Raw genomic sequence first — 24,887 nt, 5'->3', positions numbered from 1 at the left:
GTAAAATCGTTGTAATTTACGACGATTTTACGACGATTTGATTTTTTTTTTAATAAAAAAAATTTGAAACAAAATTTTAAAAAAAAATTTTAAAAAAAAATTCGTCGTAAAAAGGTTGTAATTTACGACGATTTTACGACGATTTGATTTTTTTTTTTAATAAAAAACAATTTTTTTAAAAAATTAAAAAAAACAATTTTACAATTTTAAAAAAAAAAAAAAATAAATCGTCGTAAAATCGTCGTAAATTGCAACGATTTTACGACGATTTATTTTTTTTAAAATTATTAATTTCTAAAAACAAAATATCGTCGTAAAAACGTCGTAGATGGCGACGGTTTTACAACGATTTTTTTGCAACGAATTAACGACGATTGTGTGCCAAATCGTCGTTAATTCATCGTTAATTTGCGACGACAATAATTCGTTGTAAAAAGTCGTTGCTAACTCTATCTTTTCTTGTAGTGAGGTAAGTATTACGAAACTAATTCTTTAATATGTGAAATAACCGTACAATATGAAGAAACCCTAAATAATAGAATTCGTTATAATTGTTTACATGGGGTTAATTCGTCCAGGGCAAATTTATTTAAAAAAATTATAAGTTATGGTACAATTTGGTATAATAAGGCCCAACTACGTTCAACTTGGGGAAATTTAAATCTCTGGTGAAAATTGGTATAATTCGGTCCAATTACGTGTAACTATGGTAATCCATAAAATCTGGTACTATTTGGTATAATTCGGGCCAACTACGTGTAACTTTGGTAAACCATAAAATCTGGTACTATTTGGTATAATTTGGGCCAACTATGTGTAACTTTGGGAACCCATAAAATCTGGTACTCTTTGGTATAATTCAGGCCAACTACGTGTAACTTTGGGAACCCATAAATACTGGTACTATTTGGTATAATTTGGCCCAACTACGTGTAACTTTGAGAACCCTTAAAATCTGGTACTAATTGGTATAATTCGGCCCAACTACGTGCAAATTCTTGAAATTATAATAAGTAGTACAAATTGGTATAATATAGCCCAACTAAGAGTACTTTGTCAAACCATAACTCGGTAAAATTAAATTATCAGAAATTAAGGATAAGATAACTTCTTAGTCTGCGAATGAAATAATCTGGGAATTAAACAAGGATTCATTAAACAACGGAATTGTTAAAGAACAACGGGATTGTTAAAGAACTGTATCAGTTCTACACATAAAACCCTAAACCCGCCAATACACCTTTCAGCTTTGCAATCTCTTCAGCATTGTTGTTCAGCTCCATGCGCATTTGCTTGATTTGAAATTCATGGTTTGACATTTTCGCAATCCTCGAGCGCAGGTCCTTAATCTCACATTTTAGCCTAGAAATCTCATCATCGACAGTGTGATCCCATTTTACCCTAAAGTGGTAGCTGTCGTTCTACACAACAATTCATAAACTTAAACCTTATACACTCAACCCAGGAATTTTAAATCAATCTAAAACCAGAAAATTAAAGTAATTCAAACCTTATACAAATCTCCTGGATGATTCCTCCACCACATGGACAAACTGTTGAAATCCCAAACTCTACATCGGCTACGTGGTAAAGGCGGTCGATAAGCTTCTTGTTTCTCTTCTCGTCGCTGTAGGTCGGGTCCATAGTCGCTGTAGCAAAGGAAGTTCACAAAATTTGAAAGAGAGAGAGGAATGTCCCAAGAGAGAGAGACAGAATAAAAATATGTGAAATGAAATTCAAAATGGGGGGGAAGTGGGGGGAAGTTCGAATTTTGCTGAATTTGGGTATTGGGGGGAAATTCAAATTGGAATTATATTACAACTGAGAAAAAGGGAAATATAATATTATTTAAGTATTACACACAGAAAATGGGGCCGTCCCTCACGTGTGGAATTCGCTCACGTGCCGCCGCCAATACCTAATATCCAATAACGCGTGGACACATGTCATTTCTTCATATGAGGTTTGATACGTTTTTGTACGTAGTATGCCAGTTATACACACTCTCAAGTAGTTGTACATTTCCGATTTTAACCAAAAAACTAGTTTTACTTATATTAAATATGTAATTATGTAGTTGAACTTTTCACAAGTACTACTTAATTTGTTGCCCCATCATGTTCATGTAATCAGATTTCGTTTTCGCTTTTTTACGTTCTATTCGATGCCTTATGTAGTTACTCATCGTGAACTCTTCATAGAACTATGATGTGTATTATGAGAAAACTTGTTTCAAAGTTCAAAGATTTATAAATTGCTTATTTTGGCTAGTTTAAATGTTAATCATAACATAACTATGCATACAATCTACGAGAATGTAATCGATTTCATATAATTTGGTCTATATGAAATCGATTTCATGGTTATTGTAATTTGAGATTGGTTTACCGAACCGATAAATACCGCAACCTAGAACCAACACAGAATGTATTCATATATTTTAATAATATATTAACTGAGAATGTCTGAAAAAGGTCATGTCTTATAAAGGTATAGTCATCTACTCCACTTACGGTGTCTGGCCCACAACCCTTATCTGATAAAGTAAAAAGTAACTGATTGTAACTGATATGTGTCTATTTCTCATGGAAGCTCATTTTCCGATGAAATGAAAGAGAACATTCTCACTCGTTTTCCATAATTGTTAGAAAACCCTTGGACACATAGAGTTTTCTTTATTTTTAGGACGAGGGAACAAGCAAACCCAAAACCAAGAGCTGAAAATAGTTGAACATAGTTGTACCAAGTTATTCATACAATTACAAATTAAAATGGTTAACTATTGTGAGAATATAGTTGTAACGTTTTTCTCCGGAAATTCTTTTTTTCCCGTCTGACAATGCTTCTGATTTTTTATATTTTTATTTTTTTATCCATTACAAATTTGTAATAGGTTCCGTTATTTCACCACATTTCAAATTTCAAATACATATTCAAATCCATACTTGAAGATATCTCTCTCTCTCTCTCTCTTTATCTATACAAATTTCAAAACCCTCTCTTTTAAGTTTTCGTCAGAATGACAAACAACGTGCTTTTCCAGCTACGAGATGTGTTGATTGATATATTCCTAAGGGTAGGGAGAGAGTCTGCTGCTGATGCTGTTTCATTTGATTGTACAGCGAAGGTTCTAAGCCAGATGTTGAAAGATCCAGAAGTCATCAAGGTGTTGAACCTGTCTGAATTCATTAAGCACCCCCGTTTAATTGCTTGCTCCCCGGACTTCTTTGAGTTGGCAGTCAGTCATGGTAATCCATACGCGTTGTACCTTCGTGGCATGAGCCGGATGATTCTCGATGTTGAGATCGACAATTCGGTGCCTTTTTTTAACCGGGCCTCTAAGGCAGAAATTGATGCTGCGACAGTCATGATGGCAATCTGCGCAACCGCATATGGTTTCTATCCAAGGGGCCTGGAAATCCTAGACCGTATCGATGGTTGGAAATCACGGATGATGTACATGGAAGAACTGGGGGATCAAGTAATGAACACTATGTTGATAATGGTGAATGATGGTTTTCAATATCTGCCAGCAGTCTTGACCGATTTCCCTGCATGTCGATTCTAGCACTACAACAAGTGCTGTGAGCTCTGCTTCCTCTACATGCATTACCAATGTGCGAAGAATTTACTACTTCTGTAACTGACTACTAGCTGGGAATGGCTACATATCCGTTGGAACTAGTTATGTTTGTGTTATTGATTAGTTAAAAACTCTGTATTCTGCTTGTAGTGAATGTCAACTTCTTTTTACTATGAACTAATTTTCTATTGTTTTTTAGTATGAACTGTTTAGTCAACTCCATATTACTATGAACTATTTGAATTACTATGAAATGAAACATAGCATTCTCACGTAGTTGTACCAATTTATTCTCACATAATTGTACCAATTTATTAATAAGCTTACAAATTAAAATTGTCATCTGTCCTGAGTACTAGATCCACCCTGAGTATTACCCTCAGGATTACTGGCATTGAAATATTGCCACCAGCCTCCACCATGAGTATTACCATGCGCATTCTCTTCAGGATTACTGGCATTGAAATTTGGATCCATGCCTTCATTCCCCTGAGTATTACCATTAGCATTCCCGACTCCATCCTCAGTATTACCCTGCCTTTTCTTACGCTTATTACTTGGCCTTGGCCCACGCTCTCCAACCGATGCAAATCTTCTCTGTTGCCTTCTTCCAGCTTTTTTCGGGACCTCAGGTTGTTTTGGGGCAGTCTTCTTTTCGATATCATCTGGAATTACCCATTGTGAAAGATGAGGAACAGGGTATACCGTCCTGGCATATGCAAGTGCCCACAATTCCGTAGTATAATACTTGGAGCACAAATCATACGAGTGAATGTCCTCACTTCTATCTTCCCTGGCCATAAAAATTCTTATGGTAAGTGCATGGACGCAAGGATACTTGTCTATATCAAACCATCTGCATGAACAAGATTTGGTTTTCAAGTTCACCAGATAAGTCTTCCCATCTCCACCGACCACAGCGTATTCAAACAGAAACGAGTTCAGCTCAGTCACATTTAGGGACTGAGCAATTTCAACTCTCCCGTGTAAGACATTTTCGACATAGGGAACCAGTTTATGTGCTCCAGGTGCTGTAGCAGCGTCCTTCCTATGTTTGTTACACCACTCAGATACCTTTGACAAGATGGCATCCATCATAGGTAATAAAGCATACTTCCTCGCATCATCAAACACGCTGTTCATAGACTCTACACAGTTACTAGTGTCGATGTTGTACCTTTCTCCCGGAAAATAGCACCTTGCTCATTTTTCCTCAAGAAAACTATTACATAAATACGTAATTGCATCCGGATACTTTTCTCCCAGTTGATCATAAGCCACAAGAATCTCAGCCTCTGTATACTTCCTCGCAACTTCCATGAACTTGCCTACAACTAATTATTTCTCTCTCCGAACGTTCTTTTTCACATTCTGGGCCAAATGATAAATGCAATAACCATGCTTAGCTTGCGGGTACACATCCCTTATTGCATTGATCAGGCTTACATTCCTGTCAGAAACAAACACCAATTCAGAACTGTCACGTATACGGGTTTTAAGTTTAGTGAAGAACCAGTTCCAATTATCATTATTTTCCCCATCAACTACCCCAAAAGAAAGGGGATAATGGTGATGATTCGGATCCTGAGCTGTTGCAAATACAAGGCATCCACCAAATCCATTCTTCAAAAAAGTTGCATCAACAATTATCACTTCCCTCATTGCCGCAAACCCTTCTATGGTAGGACCCAGAGCGACGAACAGGTACTTGAATCTTCCTAACTCATCCACTTCAACACTTGATGTCGTACCAGGATTAAACTGCTCTATCATGTACAAATACGAATGCAGATGCTCGAAACTCTCTTCTGGAGTACCACGAACATAACTTATAGCTTTCTGTCTGCCTCTCCATGCCGTAGAGTATGATACCTCCACACGACCTCTAGTTTGAACCAAAGCCATGATATCTCTAGGATGTGGTGGTTTTAATCGACCTGGGTAAGTTTTACTAACAACGCCTGCAACTAACCCAGTTGTGCCTTTCCTTCGTTTGCTGCTAGTACACGCAGAAGCCCGAGAGCAGGAATGCATTTTCCTATATACTCTAACCGTGAAAATATGTGACTGAGCTGTCTTAGCGGCATTTATATACCAGTTACATCCAGTTTCAGCTTGACCGCATTTCACGTAGTATCGTTTCTTATCAGACTTGTGTACAGTGATGCCAAAACAATGTTTATGAGAACCTCTGTAAACTAAATCTATTAGCTCCTGCTTACAGCTAAACTCTGCACCAACTCTTAGTTTCAAACCGTCTGCCCATTCACGTTGAATACGTTGTTCTTCTACACAGTCTGGATGATCAATAATATCAAGCATTCGATATGTTTGACTTATGTCATCTTGATCTCCACCGTTTTCCTCATTCTCACGAGATAGATTAACACCTTCGTCATTCCCCATTACTGGCACATGTTGTTGTTCTGTTGAACCGTTTCCTGTGTACATAACAATAGCACCATCATTAAACTCAGCATTGCCGACAAAAACGCCATCACTCGCTATATCATTAGCTGCGCTCACCTCCTTGACATTCACAACAACAAGACTTACCCTCTCTACATGTGAAACTTGCTCGGCCACCTCAGACACTCCATCTATATTGATGACCTCTACATACAAGACACTTCTGCGTCCCTCATTATCAAACGACGTCAGATAGATACCGAGATCATCGTCATCCAAAATATACCACTGTTTCTTCGTTTGCACTACTACTGGAATATAATTCAGTTTCAACTTTGTGGATGATTCTCCTATCCCAACCTTCTTGCATATCCTACCCACTAAATCGGAATAGCTTATTTCCTCTAAGCCTGATGTCTTAAACATTATACCGTACATGGAACCTTCTCTTGAAATCCATTTATCATCGGTACATGAATAATGTCCTCCATAATCAAACAATATGTTTGTTATCATTGTGTTCTGAAAAAAAAAATATATATACTTAACTCATTAATACCAATTGTTCTGAGTTATACGAAAACTCCTACTATAACCAAATTGTCCCCCAGTTATCCTGAATCGGCGAATTTGGTGTACAAAATAAATCTCATTACGATTAAACCTCACCAGTCAATTAAAAGAGAATATGCGACCCAATGTGAATAAAAAAATTAACTCTCCCCATTCTGAATTGCCCTATTTTGTAAATCGAAATTATATCCAAAACCCAATTGTTCCTGGGCTTCCAATCATTTAGCGACTTCACAAGAAAATACAGACGCCGAGGATGAAGAAAAACTTACCTCGTCCTTCGGCGTTGGAATGGAAGAGTAAAAGCCCCGTCGAATTTCCTAAAGAGAGGAGATGTTGCATGCAAACGAAACGATGCAAACCCAGTTTTCAGCAAACCCAGGAAAGTAGAATAAGACCAAGATCGACCTGATTTCTGATTGGGTTAAAATTTGGTCCTAAATGTTTTAATTGGCTGAAACTTCCCTATTTCCTATTGGTCGACATTTCCTTCTAGCACTTTTGGATTGGTTGAAATTAACACTTTTGGTTGGTTGAAATTATCATGAATTCCAATTATTCATTTTAGTTATTGCCCGACCAATATGGGGACTGGGCTTCTTGTTGGGCTTTTCCATTAATGGAATTGTCGAGAAAAAGGGCAATATGGGGATAACAAGTTTCATTGAAATGCTTTTATTGGCTGAAATCTCGTTCTTTCTTATTGGTCGACAATTCCCACCAAGACTTATGATTGGCTGAACATTCTTAATTCTCATTGGTCGATTATTCATTTTCCTAATTCACAGTTAAGGGTAATATGGGGATAACACATTTCATTAAAAGGAAAGGGGACCACCGCTGGTATGAGAGAATAACTTGGGCAGGGTAGAATAAATCAACACTACTTACTGGCAGACGAGAATTTCTTCCTGTTAAGAAAGAGCGAACCAGGTACAGAAATCATCAAACCAGGTATAAAACCGTCGGTTCGTAACCTGAACCAAAACACAGAGTCGACATGTCGTTTTCGTTAAAAGCGAAAGAGCCTCATGCCTTCTAAGTCACTAGATGAAGAAGAGGGTTTTAGTCGTCATCCAGGATATTACGAAACAGCTCTTAGATGATCTTTTGAGGATTCCAAACTCTTTCAATTTCATGATGATTGAGATTTTTCACTAGCGCTTTAGTATTACTTCTTGAGGATATAGTAGAGAAGTGAAGAAAAATGAGACAATACCTTGACTAGTTCATATGTATAGGAAGATATTGGAGTTAACCATGTATCAGTTGTAAACCGGCTTAAACCGGGTAGTTAGTTGTTCATATACTACACTCTATATGTAACAACATTTCAACAATAATGAGAATAAGAATCTTTTCCCATCGTCTTCTTCCTCTCGATTCCTGTTCACTAACATGGTATCAGAGCTCTTGAGTCACGAAAATTCAAGTGTTCAATTCCTTTTCTTCTCTTCTGCTTACTTTTGACCTCGATTAATCATTCGATTCTCGCCGATTAATCCTTTTCTTCGAATTTCACCGATTGATTTTTGGTCATTCTGCCAAGAATCGCTAAAAATCGTGAAATCTCGACCTACATATCTTCTACAATGGTTATAGCTTGCAAACCTACACGCCGCCTTGTTCGAGGAACATCGTCAGGCCGAAAATCTTCTAATCCTGAAGATTCAGCTCCCGATTCTCCAATCTCATCGTTGGAATCGCCAGATAACATAGATTCTCCATTTTATTTGACGAATGGCGACAATCCTGGTATTTCCTTGATCTCTGAAGTTCTCGATGGCAGTAACTACGATAATTGGCGTATCGCAATGTCTATAGCTCTAGATGCTAAGAACAAAACGACATTTATTGATGGATCCATTGCTCGTCCAAACGAAGCTCATCGAAACTTTAGGATTTGGTCTCGCTGTAATTCAATGGTGAAATCTTGGCTTTTAAACTCTGTTTCGAAGCAAATCTACAAAATTATCCTCCGTTTCAATGATGCATCTGAAATATGGAAGGATCTAAAGGCTCGGTTTCATATCACGAATATACCTCGCTCCTATCAGTTATCTCAGCAGATTTGGTCGTTGCAACAAGGTTCAATGGATCTTGCATCGTATTACACCACCTTGAAGACTCTATGGGATGAATTAGATGGAGCAAACTGTGTTGAAACCTGCCACAATTGTTCATGTTGCAAAGCTACTGATACAAAGGCTGAGCACACCAAAGTCTTCAAGTTCTTAGCTGACTTGAATGAATCTTATGCTACTATTCGCAGTCAGATCATAATGAAGAAAAACGTCCCTGAGCTCTCGGAAATATACAACTTGCTGGATCAGGATCATAGCTAAAGAAACATTTCTACGTTTCAAAATGCAGCTACCTTTGCTGTTTCTGCACCTGATCCATCGCAAGCTTCCATTAATGCAGCTCAAAATACCTTCAACAATCAGAAGCAGAATCGTCCTATTTGCTCTCATTGTGGCTACAATGGACACAGTGTGGACATGTGCTACAAGATACACGGTTATCCACCAAACTTGAAACACAAGCAGAAACAATCTACAGATAAAGCTTCTGGTTCTACCAAACCTGTTGTTGCTCAGGTGGCTCTCAATGATTCCACTTCACAGGCTCAAACTTCAGTCAACATGATCAATACATTGACTAAGAATCAAATACAAGAGGTAATTGCATACTTCAATTCGCAACTTCAACCTTCTGCAGATTCTGTCAACACTGGATCAGTTGCTTCATTACCGAGTGGAACCATTACTGCTCTTCCTGGTATGGCTTTCTCATCTTCCACATTATGTTTTGTTGGGGTAATGAGGTCAACAAATAACAAATTGTCTACTGCATCTTGGATAGTAGATAGTGGTGCTACACACCATGTCTCTCATGATAGAAGCTTGTTTGAATCACTATCTGAATCTGTGAACAAATCAGTCACTTTGCCTACTGGTTTAGGAGTGAACATAGCTGGTTTTGGAACAGTACGGTTAGGTGATCAACTTGTTTTGAAGAACGTATTGTTTATACCGGACTTCAGATTGAATCTGTTGAGTATCAGTCAGTTGACGAAGGATCTGGGTTATCGAGTAACGTTTGATCAAGATAATTGTGTTATACAGGATCCTATCAAGGGATTGATGATTGGTCAGGGTGAAGCAATCTCCAACCTATATGTACTGGATGCACCTGTTTTTGATAACTCTACAGCTCTTCAGTCTTCTGTAATATCGAATGTCGTGCTTGACTATAGCTTATGGCATAATAGACTAGGTCATCCCTCCATTCAAAAGATAGATTCTCTTATACATGTACTTGGATTTAAACAAAGGAATAAAGGATCTTTTCACTGTGATGTGTGTCCTCTTGCTAAACAAAAGCATCTTCCGTTTATTTCCAAGAACAACATGTCTGCAAATGCCTTTGATTTACTTCAGATAGACATATGGGGCCTTTTCTGTGCCTACTGTTGAAGGACATCAATATTTTTTGACCATTGTGGATGATCATACCAGAGTTACATGGATCTATCTTTTGAAAACAAAAGACGAAGTGCTAACTGTGTTTCTTGACTATTTGAAGATGATTGAAACGCAGTATCAAACAATGGTCAAAGCAGTCCGATCTGATAATGCTCCAGAGTTACGATTTGAAGCTCTGTTCAAAAGCAAAGGGATCATCAGCTATCACTCATGTCCTGAAACACCAGAACAAAACTCGGTTGTCGAAAGGAAACACCAACACATCCTCAACGTAGCTTGTTCTCTGATGTTTCAGTCACATGTGCCTCTTGAATATTGGGGAGATTGCGTCCTGACTGCAGTTTTCTTAATAAACAGATTGCCAACCCCATTACTTCAAGACAAAAGTCCATATGAAGTCCTTACATCCAAAAGACCAGATTACAAGGGATTAAGAGTCTTCGGTTGTTTAACTTACTGCTCAACCTCTTCAAAAGGCAGACACAAGTTTCAACCTCGCTCACGTCCCTGTGTTTTTCTTGGCTACCCTGCAGGATATAAGGGTTATAAGCTGTTGGACATGGAGACAAATAAGATTCACATCTCCAAGAATGTCTCATTTCATGAAGACATATTTCCTTTCACAGGTCAGACTGATTACTCAACTACGTTTTTTGATGCTGTATTGGATTCTTTAGGTTCTAGTAACAGTAGGGTTGATATTCCTTAAAATGATATCCCCGGTAGTTATATGCCTTTAGAAACTTTTAGTACAGATTAAACTGATAGAAAGAGAACTACCAAAACTCCGGCGTGTTTACAGGACTATTACTGTAATATGACTGAAACCAATATCCCTTATCCTATCGCTTGCTACCTCTCTTATGACCAATTTTCAGAAGGTTACAAGGATTACATTTGTTCTATGAACATTCATCCAGAACCTAAATCATTTGCTCAAGCCAAGAACTTTGAAGAGTGGCTCAAAGCAATGAATGAAGAGCTCATAGCATTGGAAGGTACTCATACTTGGGATATTGTCTCTTTACCTCCAGGAAAGCGTGCCATTGGCTGTAAATGGGTTTACAAAATTAAGCTCAACTCTGATGGTAGCTTAGAGAGGTACAAGGTACGGTTAGTCGCTAAGGGCTATACACAACAGGCTGGAGTGGATTTTTTAGACACATTCTCCCCTGTAGCCAAGATGACAACTGTGAGAACAATGCTTGTCGTTGCTGCCGCTAAGAATTGGAGTCTAACTCAACTAGACATTTCCAATGCATTCCTCAATGGTGATTTGAACGAGGAAATATACATGTCACTACCTCCAGGATATACACCAAGAGAGGGGGAACTTCTTCCACAAAATGATGTTTGCAAGCTCCGGAAATCTCTTTATGGGCAGGCTTCACGTCAGTGGTTTCTAAAGTTTAGCTCTACTCTACTTGGTCTTGGTTTTCGAAAATCTCAAGCTGACCATACTCTTTTCATCCGAAACATTGAGGGTCGATATGTAGCTGTCTTGGTATATGTGGATGCCATTATCATTGCAGGCAACAATGACATTGATGTCTCCCAACTCAAAGTTGATCTTCAAGCTGCATTCAAGTTAAGAGACTTAAGTCCTCTGAAATATTTTTTTCGGCCTAGAGATTGCTCGCTCAAGCAAAGGTATATCTTTGTGTCAGAGGAAATATGTTCTGGAACTTCTTGATGAAGCTGGTATGTTAGCCTGTAAACCCTCTAACATTCCCATGGATCCAAATGTTAAACTCTGTCAAGACTCTGACGAACCTGTTCTTGAAGATGGTCTCGTTTATCGAAGACTGGTGGGTAAACTGATGTACTTGACTATAACACGTCCTGATATTACGTACGCTGTTAACAGACTTTGTCAGTTTACTTCTACTCCAAAGAAATCACATCTTCAAGCAGCTTATCGTGTGCTCAGGTATCTTAAAGGTACAATTGGTCTTGGTTTGTTTTATTCAGTGGATTCAGATCTTATACTTAAAGGATTCACTGATGCGGACTGGGCATCATGTTCTGACACACGACGTTCTACCTCTGGGTTTTGTATGTTCATTGGTTCTTCTTTGATTTCGTGGAAGTCAAAGAAACAACCAACGGTTTCTCATTCCTCTGCAGAGTCTGAATACAGAGCCATGGAGTTTGCTGTTCGAGAAATTGAATGGTTGGTGCATCTTCTACATGAGTTTGATGCTCCTCAAACACAGTCAGTTGCGTTTTACTGTGATTCTACTGCAGCAATGCATATTGCATCTAATTCAGTGTTCCATGAAAGGACTAAACACATTGAATTAAATTGTCATATGGTAAGGGATCGAGTGGAAAGCGGTTTAGTCAAGCTTCTTCATATCACAACTGATCTTCAACTTGCGGATGTTTTTATTAAACCTTTGTTTCCAACTCAGTTTAAATCTCTTATTGGCAAGATGACGTTAATCTCTATATTCTCGCCATCTTGAGGGAGAATATTGGAGTTAACCATGTATCGGTTGTAAACTGGCTTAAACTGGGTAGTTAGTTGTTCATATACTACACTCTATATGTAACAACATTTCAACAATAATGAGAATAAAAATCTTTTCCTATCGTCTTCTTCCTCTCGATTCCTGTTCTCTAACAGAAGAAGATGAATTCGTCTTCTTATAAAGAGAATTGGCTAGTTTTCGTATATTCTAAAGTAGGACCAGCTTCTACAGAGAAGGCAAACTACAATTTCATTTACTATTAAACTTTTAGAATGACTGTATAAACTAACAACAGGAACAAACCGTCATAAAAACAAAAACACGAGGAACAAAACAAAACCAAGATTCTGCCATGCCTTATATTTCATCTGTACCTTTCTGTAATAACCATCATGTTTCAGTAGTTTTTGGCTCATTCTGAGCCGGTTCATGATGCTCCTCTACCGGGTGCATCTCTGTTTTCTTCTTCTCCTCTTTCTGGATCACTTGCCGAGGCATTACCTCAAGTAAAAAGCTACCTCCGTTCCACACTGCAGCTGAGATCTTTAGGATCTGAAAGATCACGTGAAGTCTATAAGATAAGAAGATCGGTACTGTCAATGCCATGGTTGCCACCGTGAAAATGGCCTGGTAGAGGATGTACATCCACATACGGTTCTGATCCCCTAGCAGACCACTTAGCTGCCACAGTTTATTGTTTGCCTTTTGAGCTTTCTTTGACAGCTCTCTGCATAGACCAGGAGATTACATCAGGTTAAGTTCTGTCTGCGGTAAGAATACGTTACATTGTTTTAGTCCCAAAATACCTGTAGGAAGTCATAACTTCAGGATCTCTTAGGAGTCTCTGCCTACGCAGGACATTGACGATTAGAAAATAGAGAACTTGCCAAAGAGTGTAAACCACCAAGGGGATGAGAAACAGCCATGTGAAGAGGTAAGCTTTGTCTTCCACGTAAGGCCATGAAGCTCTACGATCAGTGCCTACAGGGTGCATAGCTGCAAAGGTCGCTGGATTCCACCACCTAATCGTGAAGAACACGAGCCCTGAAACCAAAGTCATTGCAAGACTTACGAATTCAGGAGAATAAGCATACCCTTAGAAAAATCATCTGCATTATTCATGTTTTTTTTTTATGCAAGATCAAATCTTAAAACCATGATTTGAATAACTTAATAAGTTTCATCTTATAATTTGAATTAAAACCGTCAAGTTTAGCAATATGAATCTCAAACATTTCTTTCCCAACATGGAGAGAAAGAAAAAGATTATATAACTCACCAGGTAAGAGATGTATAAGAACACTAACAATCTTATCAAGCGAACTAAAAACCAGGCTGCAACGCCAGACAATAATTGCCCAGGCCAATGGTCCCTGCAGATAAACCGCAGTACAAGAATGCAACCAATTAAAAATCAGCTTGAACAGTGGCACACAAAGACTCATATAAATGTTTCCATCTAGTAACAAAAGTATACCTCTGCAAAGGAGAAGCAAACCATGAAAAGCTTTTCATTTCTAGGATACAGAAGAAGATCAACCAAGAAGATTGTGTTGGCGTAGTAGCAAAAGTCCTATCACAAGCACAAAATGTTTTAAGAATAAGCAAATGCGGAGTGTTGGTTTCAAAACCTAGAATTTAAGGGTGTAGAGACATTACCAGAAGATAATAATGCCATTTCTTAAACCGGTAATATATCCATCGGAGAGGAACAAAGATGACGTAGAAGAAGCAGTAAACGATGGGAATGTCCTGAGGCCCTGAGAACAAACCATCAATATATTACCAACAATTATTTATAATCCTAGATTTTTTGTTTTGACTTATATCACGTTTTTTAACTCACTCGCTCCAAGTAGGAAACAAAAACCTCCAAATCCGAGCACCCCAACAAGATGGGTCACCTTTAACACATAAAATCAAACATTTCAAACGAAATAGCAAAAAATCATACAAATGCAAACCAGAAACAACAAGATGAATATATTTTTCTTAAATAATTAATCAAGATTCATATGCATGCTCAACTAGTTTTCATCTGTAGCAAGGTGGCCATAAGTCAACTTACTCACCTTATATTCAGGAAGATTTATCAAGTTGTTACGTTTTCGAAAAGTGATTCTGCTCTATAAAATATAACTTAAACAAATACCCAAAACGTCATTAATCTACTAAATCCAGTTGTTTAGCGTATTGAACCATTCGATTATTGTCTTATATTACTATCTACGTTACATACCATTCAAGTCCTGTCTAAATATCACGTTTCAAATGAAATTCTCCGAGTAGGAATACTATGAGATAGAAAAAAGAAGGACAAGAAGAAGAAGAAGATGCCTTATTGATGAATCTCTCGTGTTCTTCGGCTTGTTTGGCGATCTTAACGGCCTGTTTCGATAAGATCTCACGCGTCTGCACCGCTTGTTTGGACAACAACTCTCTCGTCTGAACAACTTTCTGTGATCAAGAAAAAAAAGACGAAAATTCAATCAAAATATTTGCCTAAATCAAATTATTGAAATCGATTCTACTGAAGCGACAAAGGGGTACCTTTGATCGATCCTTGAAACGTTGTTTTACTGCGTCAAACGGGTCTCCTCCATTGGAGTTCGAATCTTCAGAGAGTTCTTCGTTATTCGCCATTATTGTAGATTTGTGGTGGGGAAAGTCAGATTGCAGAGAAGCTTGTTGGGAGAGAAACCGAAAACACTGCTTTTTTTTCCGGTTAAAAAAAAGGTGAAGGAAATTGACCATAAAAAATCCATCATAAAAAAGAATATCGCAGTTAGAATTGTTTTTTTTTTTTGTCGTCCAGTTAGAATTGTTTAATTTCTTAGTTTCTTGAAATTTTTTCAGTCCAAGAATTTATTTGTCGATATCTGAAATATCAATATTTTAATACGCTTTATGTTGTAAATAATTGATATCCTTATTTTATACATCTATTTGATTTTGAAAGATAAATAAGTCTATTTATTTAGTTTTGGATTGAAATTTGATTTAAACTAAAAGTTCAATATTAATTGTTTTTTTTTTCTAAATGGTAAATATTTCATTCAAAATGAAAACGAGTGTTACAAAATGTGTTAACAAATTATCCTAAAGAATTGGTTCCATGGCAAAAAAAATAAAAAAACATAGAAGCAATAATCAATCAGTACTAATATCAAACTAATAGTTATAAACAGCTAGAAAACTCGAGAAAGAGTGAAACCCGAGAAATGCACCATCGTCAAAAAGCAAGAAGAAGGCTGAAGAAACGCCTACTATGCAAAGCGGAAGCTGTTTCATCTGGCAGCCTGAATCAAGAGCTATTCCTCAAAGAAGTCAGAGAAAGCCCGAACAATTGCAGTCATCAAAATCAAGCTTCGACGGTCAGCTGTTAAACCTAGATCCAACACTCAAATGGGACAACGCTAACTATCAAAGCTTAGAAGTGCTACTTGTTCGAACCAAGATCCTCCCGATGTCGGCAAGCATGCATAACCAAGTGACAACAAGCTTTAATAGCCTTACTACCTCCTCCGAAAATAAGGTAAACAAGACAAAAACCAAACTAGATGCAATCTCAAACAGCCACACAAAATAGGACACTCGTACCAAGAGGACAAGCACAACACACATGACAGAGGAAAAAAGACGCCACATCAGAAGCTTAAGCGGAAAAACAAACCGGAGCGAACACCACATCAGCAGAGCTTTGGACATCACCTGAGGGCAGAAGACTTAGCCACCGGAGAATCTTGGAAGACTGCCGATAACGACAAAAAGCAGCCTACAAAGACCCGCATCACCACCGGAACAATTTGCCTCCGACTGCAACTAAGCCAAGGGAACAAAATGGAAGCACCGCAACTCCAGAACAACCAAGAAGGGACAGCCGATCTGGACTAAGGACGCCGGAGACCCGTCCTCAAGGACTCCACATCACACCATCAACCAGATCGAGAAAGAAACCTTCAGGAGAAACACTGGAAGGGGCCGACAAAGAGCATAGCCAACCACCACAGGAGACGTCTGACGCCACACGCCGCCGGGAAAAGCCACTGCACCAGCCGGAGACTAACCGCCATAACCCTTGACGAGAACCTCACCAACAAAACCAAACACTGACAAACTGAGCAAGCCGGAGAAGAAACAGTCGGAGAGGAGAGGAGCCTTTGGATGCAACGGGAGGCGACCATCTCACAGCTCACGGCGTCGCCGGAACCAGGGAGGGAAATCGAAAAGAGGTTGGCGGCTAAACCTAGATCTGGTTTTTGGGAGAGAAAGTTTCGTGCGCATGTGGGTGTACGTGCTTTTTAACCTAGCTGCCAAAAATCTATGAAAATAAATAAATAAATATTAATTGCTGTGAAACGAAAATACTAATCTATCAATTTATTTAGTATGGACTCATGTTTTCTCTTGAGAAATGGATGAAACATTATTTTTAAGCATTTAAGGACAAGAATTAAAAATTGGTTTTAGAGATTAAAAAAAAATTCACGAATCCAAGAAGAGAGATCGAAAACAGTGGAAGGATAAGGAGGCACGCTGGAGGTTGAAACTTCTAGGTTCTTTTCCGCGGGTTCAAGATTACCCCAGCGCACACATACTTTGACAATTAGTATTTGAATAAAAAAAATCATGATTGAATATACTGTTTCAAATTTTTGTTCTTACGGAGACAGAAAACAGTTCTTTTACAAAAAAAAAAAAATGTGTTAAAAATTTGGAAAACACGATTTAGAGATGTTTTTCAAAAGACTCTTCAATGCTCAAGTCAATAATCAAAAGAAAGAGAGACCACAGTTTTGGTATTGGATCCGGAAAGAGTCTGAAAATTAACAGAAAATATTACCTATATTTGGAATGGATCTGCAAAGTATTTGAGATTTGAGTTGTAATCTTGAGTGAAAAAGTCGGGGGAAACAAAAGATTTTGAATGATTATGGTCAAAAATCAGCCGGAGGATGACTGTAGTTTAACCTCTAAACTCTAGAAAAGATTTATTGTTGAGAGAGAATAAAAAGTCGTAAGTGTATCAGGGTAGAAAGATTTTTCCTTTGCCTTCAAAGAGTGCATGAGTTTTTATAGAGTTTACTAGGCACATATCACATACCAGATCATATTTTTGTATGTCGGGTAGGGTTATGGATTATCTGAGCTGGAACCTTGTCTGATGCACTTGAGTACTTTCTCTTCTACACCAAGACCTGCCATCGAGCGGCTCTATCCATGCTGAAATGTTCTTACCTTGTCTCAGCAGTTTTGAGTCTGCTTGATCGATTTGCCACCATGCTACACTTTTTCTTAGGCTTTTCAATACGTTGCATTCTTTTGCCTCTGTCCTTGAAATCGTATGAATCGTATACTAAGTCTTAGGTGGGAAAATTTCAAAATATGATGAGCTATTTATAGAGGAAAAACATGTGGATATTTATGTGTATATTTAACATTTTATCTTATCTTTTTTTTTTTTAGGTCTGGGCATTCGAGTATTCGGTTCGGTTTCGGTTTAGAACCAATCGGTTCAGAATATTTAAGGTAGAGAGAGTTAAGACCCATCAGATATTTTTATAAATTTTAGTTCGGGTTCGATATCTCTATTTTGTCTCGGTTCTCGTTCAGATAATCGGATCCGGGTCTTTGCCTCAAATTTTGAATTCGACTCAAATCTTTTTAACATAAATTATATCAAAAAAATTCAAAAATATATATCAAAACCCAAAAATATACCCAAAATTCACAAAAAAGTAAAGAAAATATATCTGTAAAACCAAAAAAATACATAAAATATCAGAAATATCAAAAAATAACTAAAATTTAGAGGGATATATAATTATACTTTGGATAATTCGGGTATCTGATTGGTTCTCGGTTCGGTTCTGGTTCGGTTCCGATTTTTATAAGAGTTTAAGTTTCCTAGGGTAGTTTTATAGATTTTGGTTCGGATTTCGGTATTTTTATTTCCGTTCGGTTCCGATTCGGATATTCGGATCCGGGTTTTTTGCCTAGACCTATTTTTTTGATGCCCTAATGAAAGGAAGTGGGTTACACTTATCTTACTTCATATTGCTACATGGTCGCTATGATCTTACCTTCTTGGATATTGCTGTGTGTTTATGTTAAACTAGTTGGGGGAGTAGACTTCTTTATGTTTAATCATTCATCTCCCTAACACTGCACTCTCCAGATTACATATGGTATGAGTTAGCAGGATCATAAAGTGGTTCTCTTTCTTTTTGGGACCACTCATCTCCTTGATTCCAATTTCTTCTACTCAGACAACGATTTTGGGAAAAGTTGGTATCATATGGCCTGTCCTAATATGTCTTATGGTTTTGTAAGATTACCTTCATATTTGATATTGGGAACTGGGTTTTCTTAAAGTTTCATGGGATTACCCTCGTCTTGATAGTACATACGAGCTGTCTCGTCTTGTTATGAACAGATTGGAACTCTTGGATGCACTTGACCTCCAGAGCTAGCTATATAACCAAAAAAAGGATCAGATCAATTGTACTTTACAAATTATATCTTAATAAAATCTTTTCAAATACATAGTATTCCATAGGATTTTCATGAGGAATTTAGCCAGAGTTTCTAGTCTGTAGATGCTGGGTCTTACTATTTTTTTAGTTTGATATGGATTACAACTTGCAACAAGTATTACATAGCTTCTGGTTCTACAATATACTTGAACAATTTACGAAAACCCAGCTCGCCTTTAAGAAATCTTCTTGGCATCTAGTCATTGCATATTGGTAGCTTGGTGTCGCCACCTGTTGATAGTTTTATATTCGTATCAACTGAAATTCAACACGGTTAACTGCAGGTTCTTTAACCTAAATCGGTGTGGTACAATCATTCCACAAATTTGATATAGGCATCAAAACGAGATGGAACCTAAAGGGGGTGATGGATGGTGATACTGTTGTTGGACTAGTCACTCTCAACAGATATAAAGAGATGAAATTCTAGAAATCTTAACAAATCATAGAGCTCCGTATCATATGTAGGAAAATTGAGTGAAGCTCCACTGAGTTTCTCACTGAAGTATGCCACGGATTATTCTCCATGTGAGCAGATAGTCTCTATTATCACATGGGCCAAAGTCTTCTTACGTGTTTACATAAGTGTTGGGCTCAAGCCCATAAGAAAAGAATCACGTACAAGAATTAAAGTCTTCTACTTGGTATATAAGGAGGAACAAGGGTTTTAAACGTGAATGAGAGGCATAGATAATTAACGAGAGAAGGAGAAGAGAAACAGAGATACACGGTTAAGGGTTTTCAGGCTTTCGTCTTCATCTTCTGGGTTAAGGCATCTGTGGTTGAAACTAAGGTGAATTAGTTTCTGGTCTTTCTTCTTTGTGGAACCTGAAACAAAGGAAAGAAGAGAGATACGTGAGTTTAACGGTGAAGGAACAAACTCATTATTGTAAACACTTGATCGATTATAGTGGACCGTTGAGAGTACCGTCTCTCCCCAGATGTACCGAAAGGGAACTGGGTTACCAAATTTTCTTGTGTCTTGCTTGAAAACAACAAAAAAACTAAGTATCAAGGTTAATTGATCTAAGTAGTTCAGGTTAAGAGCTAAGACTAGAGGTTGAAATCGATATTAAAACCTCACAAGTGGTATCAGAGCACCAGGTTTAAGCGGAGGATACGGTTTCAGTTTCTGATCTGCGATTGGTGTTGTTTCGGGAAAGTCCAAGTTATTCAATCAAGTGATAACATCTACAAAGTCTGAATCATGGAACCATCTTTTGGTAAAATTAAGGTGGAGAAGTTTGATGGTAAAGGAGACTTTGGTATGTGGAAATTCAAGATGCTTATGGCTCTTGAAAATCTAGGGTTAGATTCTGCAATTAGTGAGGAAGAAACTAGCGCAGCATCTGACAAAGGAAAAGGAAAAGAAGATGAGACAGATGCTAAGGCAACTCCATCTCCGGTTGGTCCAAAGAAGAAGGAGATAGACAAAAAGGCAAAGAACTTGATATGTTCCAGCCTTAGTAATCTGGTCTTGCGGAAGGTTATGAAGCAAACAACAGCTCTAGGTGTGTGGAAAGCTCTAGAAAAGGATTACCAGACAAAGACCTTACCAAATCGCATTTATCTGAAGCAGAGATTTGCCAGTTTTAAGATGGAAGAGCACAAAAGCATAGAGGAGAATCTTGACGTGTTTCTTAGACTGGTGGACGATTTGGAGAGCTTGAGTATAACTATAAGTGATGAAGATCAGGCAATTCAGGTGTTGTCTAGCTTACCTAAGCAGTTTGATTCACTAGTTCCTACTCTCAAATACGGCAACGGGAAAGAGACACTTACTATGAATGAAGTTACCGCTTCAGCATATGCCAAGGAAATCGAGCTAAAAGAGAGTGGGCTTCTAGGAAAATCAAAGTCAAGTGCAGATGCTTTGGTTGCAAGTAGAGGGAGGTCTGAAAAGAGGACTACAGGTCAGAGTAAAGGTAGATCCAAGAGCAGAGATTCAAGGTCGAAGTCTAGACCAAAGAATCAACCAAAAGCTAGAGAATGTTGGATATGTGGGAAAGAAGGACACTACAAGAAAGAGTGCCCTGAAAGAAAGAATGGGAAACAAGATTCTGCAAATGTAGTACATGAAAGAGAGGAACCTATGATCTTAACAGCAAGCGTCCAAGACACTATGGATGAATGGGTCATGGATTCTGGGTGTACTTTCCACATTACACCTGATAGAGATGTCTTGTATGACTTCAAAGAGGTTGATGGCGGAAAGGTGATGATGGGTAACAACACTCACAGCGAAGTCAAAGGCATTGGGAAAATCAAGATCATAAACTCAGAAGGAGCTACCGTGATATTAACTGATGTGAGATACATGCCAACCATGAGCAAAAATCTCATCTCTTATGGCCAGCTAGAGAAGAACGGGTGCAAGTATGAAGGGAAGGACTTCATAGTTACTTTCTACAAGAAGGACCAGAAAGTGATTTCAGGAAAATATGAGAACGGGCTGTACTATTTGCAGGGAACAGTTGTGAGAGGAGAAGCATCTGTGGTCAGGACGGAGGTAAATCTAACGAACAGATGGCATTCAAGGCTAGGACATATGAGTCTTAAGAACATGAATCTTCTGGTCAAAGGAGGTTATCTAGACTCAAAGGAAGTCCACACTTTAGATTTCTGTGAAAAGTGTGTGTTTGGTAAGTCTCACAAGCAGAGTTTTCCAGCTGGCAAACACACTACTACGGGTATTTTGGAATACATTCACAGTGATCTTTGGGGCTCAGTGTCAAACGAGCCAAGCATGACAGGGTGCAGATACTTTCTTACTTTCATTGATGATTACTCAAGGAAGGTTTGGATCAGATTCCTAAGGAGTAAGGACGAAGTGCTTGAAAACTTTTCAGAGTGGAAAGCACTGGTGGAAAATCAGAAGAGTAAGAAGATAAAGTGTCTACGAACTGATGATAACTCGACGGATCGCAAGGCCTTTGTGCTGGCGACGCATCATTCAAATTTCTGCCCTACATCGTGATACGATCATGGACCCAAAGGATGACCCAAACAGTGGAATCGAGGTTCCGGAAGCACAATTGTCCGTACCGGATGGACCTATGACGCGATCCAGAGCTAAGAAGCTGGCAGGAACGGTCCAGGCTGTACTTAATGGGATCACGATTGGACCAGGCGACCCGGCATCACCCAAGATCGTGACCGTGCTCATGAACGACGGCTGTTGTAACTAATCTGGTCCGGGTGATGATTTAATACTCTTTTTCCTTACACCCGGGTTTGTCCCAATGGGTTTACCGGGTGGGGTTTTAACGAGGTTAAGTCCATTGCCCATCTCTCGACCTAGGATTGGTTTATGGTCTGGTTCATGGGTCGGAATAGCAAGAGTCATTTTCGGCTTGGCAACTCAAGAGTCAGTCAAAGGCCAGCCGAAGAGTCAGTCTTTAGTTCATTTATTTCGGTCAAGACTTTATTAATTTTTCTGTCATTTTCGAGTTTGTCTCTTGAGCTACTTCGCCTGCTATATAAAGGCTTGCTCCCCTTCTCATTTTGATTCATTCACTCATCAAATAAAATCTGAGTTTTCTCCTTTGTTCTTCTAGAACTTTTTCGATTCCTTAGGTGGTTAGCCTCTTGAATCTTTTCGGTTTATCAAGTTCAATCCATAGAACTTGACGCAGCCTTCACCCAGTTGTCTCGTTGGAACGTTCAAGTAGTTAAAGGGGCTTAGGGATTTTCGGGAACCTAGTTCTCACGCCTTAACATCCTTTTTCCGCGGATCCAATCAGCCAGCTTAGTCATCCCCTTGTTTCAAGCCTTTCACTGTGAGTTTGGGCCTAAGGATCTTCGGGTTCCGACCCACCCCTTAGCATCTTCTCCGTGGATCCGTTTGGAGTCAAGGATCTATCCATCTGATACCGACCAAGTGTGTGCCGTTCTTTGGGAATTCGTATCAAGTGGTATCAGAGCCACACACTTGAAGAAAGCGGTACTATCTATCTTTGTGTTTTTTTTTTTTCAAATTCCATCTTATTTTTTTTTTCAAATTCCATCTTATCCTTTCTTTCTTTTGTAATTCCAGATCTATTTAAAAGAAAAAAAAAAAAGGAAGGATCTGTGGAAATCAAAAAAAAAAAAAAAAAAAATCTTTTCTCTCTATCTTCTCTTTTCTTCATAATCGCTTGTTATTCCGAATTGGTTTAGAGTTCTACATCAAGTTTTGATTTAGTTCTCTTAGAACCGAGGAGATTCTCTTGAGTGTTTGTGAGATCATTAAGAGGGTTGAGTGAAACACCGAGTGAAACACTTAGTGAGAATTTTTCTAACTTGTTTGTTTGTTTTGCGAGGTACTATATGTCTTCTAGCGAAGATCCATCCTCTATTCGGTCAAAGGAAGTAAGAAAAGTCACTATGAACCATAGGCTGGACCAGATTACTCAGTTGCTGGACCACATGAACCAGCGTATGGAACGATTGGAAGTGGATCAGCCTAGACGGGACAGAGGAGCTGATCGCAGTAACCAGGAGGACCCAACCCGGAGAGAAAGAAATCATAACCGAAATGAGTATGTCGGAGACCACCCATTCTACGCTGACGGTCATACCTCGGGAGGTAGTCGGGTACGACCCAGGCGCGGCCGAGAAGATAGACGTGGACAAAATCCCGTACCGAACTACGGTCGTGAGCGATACAACCCAGATCCAAACCGCGACCATAACCGGGAGGAGGTTCGACAAGACCGTAACCATCAAGGGCGGGAACAATACGAACCTGAACCAGTCCAAGCCCGAAACGACAATGACCTTGGAGGCATGAAGCTGAGGGTTCCATCTTTTTATGGAACAACCGATCCAGATGCGTTCCTTGAGTGGGAAAAGAAGATCGACATTTTGTTTGGTTGTCAGAACTTCTCAGAACGAAAGAAGATCAACCTGGCTGCCACCGAGTTCCATGGGTACGCGGTAGATTGGTGGGACCAAGTTGTTACCAACCGGAGAAGGAACGGCGACCGACCGGTCGAAACTTGGGACGAGATGGCACGGATGATGAGACGCAGATTCGTACCGAGCCACTACCATCGGGAGTTGCACACTCGACTCAGACGCTTGACCCAGGGATCCAAGAATGTCGAGGAGTATTACCAAGAAATGGATCGGCTAATGCTGAAAGCTGATACGGTAGAACCGGAGGATGCGACCATGGCCCGGTTCTTGAGTGGCCTCAACCGTGATATACAAGACCGTATGGAGCTACAGGACTATCGGGACATTGGAGAGATGTACCACAAGGCGGTCCTAGTGGAACAACAGCTGAAACGCAAAGGCACCACCCGACCCGCCTATGGTTCCAGCTCGCGACCTACAGATAAGCCGAGCTTCCCATCTCGATCTGACGCTAAGCCCAGGACGGATTCCAAACCCAGCTCTTCTGCACCCGACTTCAAAGGAAAAGCCGAGGCTACACCGGCTAGACACCGCGACATTGAATGTTTTAAGTGTCGAGGTAAAGGCCATTATGCTAATAAATGTCCGAACCAACGAACCATGTTGCTTCTTGACTCAGGTGAAATCGTGTCCGACGGAGAGGGTACTGGACCGATTTACGACGATGAAGACGATGAGGAACGAGCAGCAGAAGGAGAATTGCTCGTTGCCCGGAGAGTCCTACTAGCTCAGGAACCCATAATAGAAGAAGATCAGCGAGAGAACCTATTTCATACCCGGTGCCTGGTAAAGGGTAAGGTCTGCAGCCTGATCATCGATGGAGGCAGCTGTACGAACGTGGCAAGCACTACAATGGTGGAAAAACTTGGCCTGGAGACGCACAAGCACCCGCAGCCTTATAGTCTCAGGTGGCTAAACAACCAAA

At 39.2% G+C, this 24,887-nt stretch overlaps 3 protein-coding genes across 3 annotated transcripts; 1 reads left to right on the top strand and 2 right to left on the bottom strand.

The window, feature by feature from the left end:
* Positions 1–4,921: 4,921 nt before the first annotated feature.
* Positions 4,922–6,508, bottom strand: LOC112087270. Its single transcript, XM_024157294.1, has one exon. It carries the CDS (start codon positions 6,506–6,508, stop codon positions 4,922–4,924), a length of 1,587 nt encoding a protein of 528 aa, XP_024013062.1.
* A 1,649-nt stretch (positions 6,509–8,157) lies between these two features.
* LOC112087269 lies at positions 8,158–10,762 on the top strand. The gene is made up of 4 exons (XM_024157293.1): positions 8,158–8,836; positions 8,939–9,588; positions 9,694–9,882; positions 10,169–10,762. Exons 1-4 carry the CDS (start codon positions 8,158–8,160, stop codon positions 10,760–10,762), a joined length of 2,112 nt encoding a protein of 703 aa, XP_024013061.1.
* A 1,991-nt stretch (positions 10,763–12,753) lies between these two features.
* LOC18020410 (uncharacterized membrane protein C776.05) lies at positions 12,754–15,297 on the bottom strand. Its single transcript, XM_006403026.2, has 8 exons — positions 15,078–15,297; positions 14,865–14,984; positions 14,374–14,431; positions 14,187–14,287; positions 14,005–14,100; positions 13,807–13,900; positions 13,334–13,571; positions 12,754–13,254 (listed from the first exon to the last, which is right to left on the bottom strand). Exons 1-8 carry the CDS (start codon positions 15,279–15,281, stop codon positions 12,918–12,920), a joined length of 1,248 nt encoding a protein of 415 aa, XP_006403089.1. The 5' UTR covers positions 15,282–15,297; the 3' UTR covers positions 12,754–12,917.
* Between the last annotated feature and the right edge of the window lie 9,590 nt (positions 15,298–24,887).

The sequence above is a fragment of the Eutrema salsugineum genome, unplaced genomic scaffold, assembly GCF_000478725.1.
Source record: "Eutrema salsugineum unplaced genomic scaffold, Eutsalg1_0 scaffold_18, whole genome shotgun sequence".
Taxonomy (NCBI): Eukaryota; Viridiplantae; Streptophyta; class Magnoliopsida; order Brassicales; family Brassicaceae; genus Eutrema; species Eutrema salsugineum.
This window is presented reverse-complemented; position numbering and strand designations above follow the sequence as displayed.